At 50.3% G+C, this 6,000-nt stretch overlaps 1 protein-coding gene across 9 annotated transcripts in view; it reads left to right on the top strand.

The window, feature by feature from the left end:
• The first annotated feature begins 295 nt into the window (after positions 1–295).
• Positions 296–6,000, top strand: part of GTF2IRD1 (GTF2I repeat domain containing 1) — a 70,125-nt gene continuing 64,420 nt past the window's right edge. For all 9 annotated transcript variants that reach the window (XM_017735313.1, XM_017735319.1, XM_017735320.1 and 6 more), the window contains exon 1: positions 296–319. In XM_017735313.1, coding sequence (XP_017590802.1) covers positions 311–319 — 9 coding nt within the window. In that variant the 5' untranslated portion in view covers positions 296–310. The remainder of the gene's footprint in view (positions 320–6,000) is intronic.

Raw genomic sequence — 6,000 nt, 5'->3', positions numbered from 1 at the left:
ACCTCTCACTGCTGGAGTTAATGGGGGATTCCCATCTGCTTCTCCCACAGGAAATAGCTCAGATTTTTTTTGGCAATTTTCAATGCCCTATACTTCCTTCAGGAATTCTGGCAGTGGCAGCCCAGCAGCCAGGCTGGAGGAATGCAGAGGACTCCAGCCAGATGTTCACTGCATGGCTGACCCCTGGGGTGGGCACAGGGCTTGGTGTTGGCTATCCCCATCTTGGGCAGTGGTGTCCTGCCCGCAGTAGTGTCCTGCCCTGCCTGTCGGGGCGTGGTTATTCTGTTGTGCTGCCAGCATCCATTTGCAGATGCCTGTGGTGAGTGGAGGTGGTGGTGGTTTGTATGTGTGTGTGAGTATGTGTGAATGGATCCTGCTGCTCCAGAATGACTGGGCTGAGGTGCAAGTGGTACATGATGGTTTGGGGAAGGGGGTGATGAGTGGGTGAGGGGCTGTGTTATTGTTCTTGCTTTGCTCCTCCAGCCATGTGTGTGGCTGCGCTACACCTTGTTGGTAATGACAAAACTTCTTCAGGGCTTTACTGGGGCAGCAGAGGTTTGCCACCACCAGAGGCCTTCTCGAGGACAGGGAGGAGGAGAGGAAAGGACCTACTGGGAGCCCCTCCCGAGATGGAGATAGCTATCCGGGAGCTAAATATGTATTTATTGGCTCATTCATTGGGAAGAGCCCATCTGAAAGCTGTGGGGAAGGGCCTCTGGTGTCCATCTGGATTATGGCCAGAGCAGTGGGGCTGGGGGTAGATAGCAGTCCCACCTGGAGGTTTGCAAGGGAGGTGGCAGCTCTTTGCAGACTGGAGTGAAGCTTCCCAGGACTTTGCTCTGCCCTGGGGCAGCCCTGGCCCTTCACAGGGCATGTACTCTTTACATCTCTTGAAACATTGTCTTTAAAAAGCAGTCAAGAGCTGCAGGAAGCTGTGGTGGCCCCAGGTGGGCTTTAGGAATTGTAGCCTTGGGGATTTCTGGCTTGCCATTTTGATGTTTCATTTCTTGGTGCAGCCCCCTTCGTTAAATTTGCTTCAAGCCCTCTCCTTGCTGTGGGATCAAGGGAAAGAATCCGTTGAGGTGGGATGCTGTGGAGAAAAGCACTGGGTACATAGATCTCCGCCTCAGGAGCAGACTGTGCTGAGCAGTGTTTACGTGAGTCCGTGCAAATGGCTTCTGTTGGAGTTTTCTGGCTTCACGTTGTCTTGTCTCTGCTCTGTACTGGTCTGGCTGGTTTAGAAAGGCAATCTCAGTGGAATGAGTAAGGGACCAGCGAGGAGCATCACTGCTGCTGCACAGCCATGTGGATGTCATCATCCTTTGCCAGCGTGTCTCTCCTCAAAGCCAATCTCCACCTCTCATATGAAGAGTGAGATGTCCATCTTCATTTTCTTTAAATCTCGAACATCAAATGGAGCAAGTGCCAGTGGGTAGATTGGTGTGGACCCAGGATGGGTCCTGGAAATGTGTCATCTAGTGCCCACCTGTGTGCCTGAGACTTCTGCCCCAGGAGATTGAAGGGACAAGCCCAGGCATCTCCTGCCCATGGGTGACATCCCCTATGGGGTGTGCTAGGGTCTGGCAGTGCCCCTGAGCTGTCCAGGTGGGTGCAGAGGCTTGTGATGGGCACCACAGACCTGTTGTTGAACTGTTCCAATAGCCCCACGGGCAGATTAATACCTGGGAGCCCAGGGGGTGCTTTGAGGTGTAGAACCCTCTGGAGATGGCTGGGAAGAAAAATGTTTTTAACCATTTTTAATTTTTGGATAATTTCTTGAACTTTTTAGTGATGTGTGTGGATGCTGGTTGCTGCCAGGATTGTGTGTCCTGCTTGGCTTGGATGTACCCTGGAGGAGAAATCTCCCCCTGCAATGGATGCACAGAGGTTGGAGAGACTTACATGCTTCTGAGAGAAAAACATGGTGCCTGGGCCTTGACAGCCAGCAGCAGACTTTTCAGTCCCACTTCAAATCCCTGGACAACGTGGGATGCTGGCCATGGGTTGTGCCAGTGGCATAGGCGTATAAAAGTCCTTGGCTTCCTTCTCCCTCACTAAAAAAAAAAAAGGCAAAAAACCTTCAAAGTTTTTCAACAGGTGAATGTTGTTTGGAAGAACATAGAGGCAGTTGGTCTGGCTTAGGGAAACTTACAGAGTGGGAGTCTTCCAGAGCAAGATGACACTGGAGAATGAAAACATTGCAGTGGGTGAGAAAGATCTCCTTGGTTTTATCTGGTTGCTGTGCTGGAAGATGCTTCACCCACCTTTAAAGGGATGAGTGCATCTCTGTGCCCAGGTTTTGGCAGAGCTCACATTATGCTTTTAGCTCCAGATGTGTCTGTGTGGATGTGTCTCCTGCCTGGTAAGCCACCTACTACTCAGTACCTGTGAGAGGTGACTTCCCTTGGGGCACTGGCTGCCGTGTCGTTCATTTGCTGCTGGGCTTCAGCCTGGTAGCACCAGAGAATTGGCTCTGGGCAGTGGAGACGGCTCTGGCCATCGCACCAAGCTGGAGGTGGCTCCCTGGAGGTGGGCAGAACTCCCACGATGACAGGACAACACATAGATTAAAAGGACAAACCCAGCCCTGCTGCTAATTAGCAGCAATCCAGCTATACCAGAAATTAACCCTATCCACTTCGTAAGGGCTCAGCGCCAGGAAGCATGCATGGCACGTCGATGGCACGATGACACGAGGGCTAGTGCCAGTAAGGCAGATGCTGCCCTCCCCTGCCTGCCCGCTGTCAGTGAATGCTGCAGGATGCTGAAAGGTTTTGGGTGAAGCTTGAGACAAGCTGCTGGTCCATACCCTGCTGCAGGGCTGAGATCCCAGAGGGACATTGGTGGCAAGGATAGGGTTTTCTCTGGATGGATGCTGCTGCTTAGGCTTTTGCAAGAGGTACCATAGAGGATGGGTTGCATCCATGGTAGGATGGATACTGAGTCTGGTGGGATGGGTATTTTGGCATGTCTCCCCTGGCACTGATAGGATGGGGCTGTGCCCACTGTGGCTGTGCTTTGGGATCTGTTTGTGGCTTCCACCAAAGCCACACTCCTTCCCACTGGGCTGGATCTCTCTGCTTGTTTCATGGCAGGGTAGGAGACAGGGATGGAAAAACCTGTAGGAAAGGCAGGATTATGTCTCCCTAATTAGTAGGGGCCTGATTATCATTTCTTCCCAGAGCTCTGGTAATGATTAAATATGTTGGAATTATCTTTTATTATTTGTATTGCATTATTATTTAGAAGGCTGGGACCCTGTTTGCTGTGCAGACAGGGAATGACAGTCCTTGCCAGGAGGAATGCTGTCTCTGGCTTCCTGGTCTGGGTAGATTGGGGGTTGAGCTCTGTGTGCCTGTGGCATTACCCAAATTGCTACAGCAACTCCCCATCCCGGCACTTAAAAGGATTTAAAGCATTGAATTGGATGTCTTTTTGCTTGCATGTGCGTCACATCTGTTTTAGTATGGGGGAAAAAAAATGTGCATTACTGTGACCTCTAAAATCATGGTTTGTATAGAGATTTAAAATTATATGTATATATATATATTTTACACCAGGATTGTCAAAGCCCAGGCATTGGCCAGTGCTTTTAGATGCTCTGGCATTACTGTTGGAGGGCTACAATAAAGCAATCTTGTTAGGTAAACATAATGATGTTACGAGCCACCATCTGCTGAAGAGCTGCTGTAGGGAGCAGTGGGAGCTGCCTCCTGTACTGCTGCTCCCCTGCTACTTCCTGCTGCCTGGTGTCAGATGTGTCCTAGGAGAAACACGAGTGGCTGGTATGGATGGAGAAAAGGCTTTTTCTTATGGCTTCCTTCCTCTTAGTCAGCTGGGATATGAGCTGTTGAACCCTTCCAACTGGTGAGAACCAATTCCCACTGGAGCGTAGTGGGGTGATGGTAGGGTCATTGGCAAGTTTCCCAAAAATTGGGCCACCACATTGCTGAGCGGTGGAGACCCAGATGTATAGGGATGCTCTGGTCTGTGAGGACACCATGAGATGCCATCAAGTCCCTGGGTCCCACAGCATCATCCTTGCTCCCACCTGAGCAGTGGGACAACACCATCCTGGTGGCAGCAGGGACCCCCACACCCCCCTGGGTGTAAACTTGCAGTCACTGGCATGAGGGATTGCACTTGGTCAGCAAAATATGTGAGGAACTTCGCTTGTTTAAAATGCCTTTGGGGTTTGGGTCTTAAATAAACATCCTGGTTGAGGTTTGGGTTGGAGGTTTTCATCCTGGGAAAGGCAGGCATGGGGGGAAGGGAGCTGCACCAGTGCCCTGAGCCTGCATGCACCTTCTGACAAGGTTAAAAATTAGCTTCATTAGAAGAGGATCACTGGAAATAAATTGCTCTGCACCCTTTAGGGGAATCGGTGGGCTGTAGTTTCATCTTGTCTTTCTGGGGAAAAATGCCCAGAAACCGTTTAAGTGAAATTACAGCATTTTACCCTGAGCTAGAGTTTGGTATTTTTGGCCACCAAAATGCGCACATCTCCATGCCTCCAGATGAAGTTCATCCAGGATCTTGAATCACGGAACCACAGAATGGCTTGGGTTGGAAGGAACATTAAAGATCGTCTTGTCCCACCCCCTGCCATGGGCAGGGACACCTTCCACTAAGCCAGGTTGCTCCAAGCCCCATCGAACCTGACCTTGAACACTTCCAGGGATGGGGCAGCCACAGCTTCTCTGGGCACCCTGTGCCATCAAAGGTGAGGGGTTCGCTGGAGTTCACTGCATGTGCCAGTCCCCTGCCACCCCTGCCCCATAGCTCCTTGGGAGATGCCAGGCTGGGAAAGGAGCATGCTGGGCATCAGGATCCCACAAGCAGAGTGCCCCAGTGCTGTTACTACAGATCCACAGGCAGAAGCGAGTGGATGGTGACATTTAACAGGCTGTTAAACATTAAACTTGTCAGAATTAGTGTCATGCTGTTTTGGGTTTGTTTGTTTGTTTGTTTAAAATGAGAGGGGAGAAAAAAGACATTTAAGAGAGACGAGCATGACCCATGTCATGCACTGATCAACCTGGTGCAGTGTGGCCCTGTCTCTTCCTGTATGAGCTCTTGGAGTGAAGACCTGGCTCTGGGATGGACCCAGGACCCACCTGTGCCCTTCCCATAGCTCCTTGCTGGATCCTGCTGCATCCATTCCCCTCAAATACTTGTCAGTTAGGTGGGCTAATTTTCCCCTCCACCTGTCTAAAGGTTTGGAGGGTGGAAGAGTGAGATCAGTCCCACTTCTCACTGGTATTGTCTTCCCACAGCCACCTGCCAGCTTTCCCTATGCCACCCATCTGAAGATTATGTGCTCTCTTGAAAACTTCTTTGTTTCCCCACATTTTCTGTTGTAATTTATGTACAATGCCACTGCTTGTTGAATAACAAGGTCTTTATCTCTGTGGGAATTACACCTGCAGAAATCCAGCCCTATTGCTGCCTGCATGAGGCTCTCCATGATAAAAGACAACTCCAGCACCACTGCTGTAATGAAAATGTTTCCTCTACTTTTGCATCTGGCAAGAGTGATGCTTGGCTCCCCTCTGCACCTCATCTCAGTGCTCTCTGATCATCAGCTGCTCGGGTTGGGGCTTGAACCCTGATAAATTTTCTCCCCCGCTTGATTTATTTCTCTCTCCCCTAGCAGCATAGGGTCCTTGAATATATTTTTTCTCCTTTTGGTTAATTTTTTTTTTTCCTGCAAGCAAGATGCATATTTCAACACTTGCTGACCTTTGGGTGCGCTGCGGACTGATGTGGCGATGCCAATGGACAGAGCAGAGAGTGTGTGTCCCACAGGGCCAGGGTTGCCTGTGGTCAAGGCTGGTAGCACACTCCTGGAAAGGGCTATTTTTAACTGCTGGGCTGGTGCTGGGTTGCCGTCAATGCACTTGAGCACGTAGGCGTCCTTTATTATTTTAAACACGATCATTCAAAATAATGTGGAATTGTCTCTGCTGTGGGGAGCTGCTGCTGTGGATGCTGCAGAAT

This window comes from Corvus brachyrhynchos, unplaced genomic scaffold (genome assembly GCF_000691975.1).
Source record: "Corvus brachyrhynchos isolate BGI_N302 unplaced genomic scaffold, ASM69197v1 scaffold15, whole genome shotgun sequence".
Classification (NCBI taxonomy): Eukaryota; Metazoa; Chordata; class Aves; order Passeriformes; family Corvidae; genus Corvus; species Corvus brachyrhynchos.
Note: the sequence above shows the minus strand (reverse complement) of the source record. Positions and strands in the feature narration are given on the sequence as shown.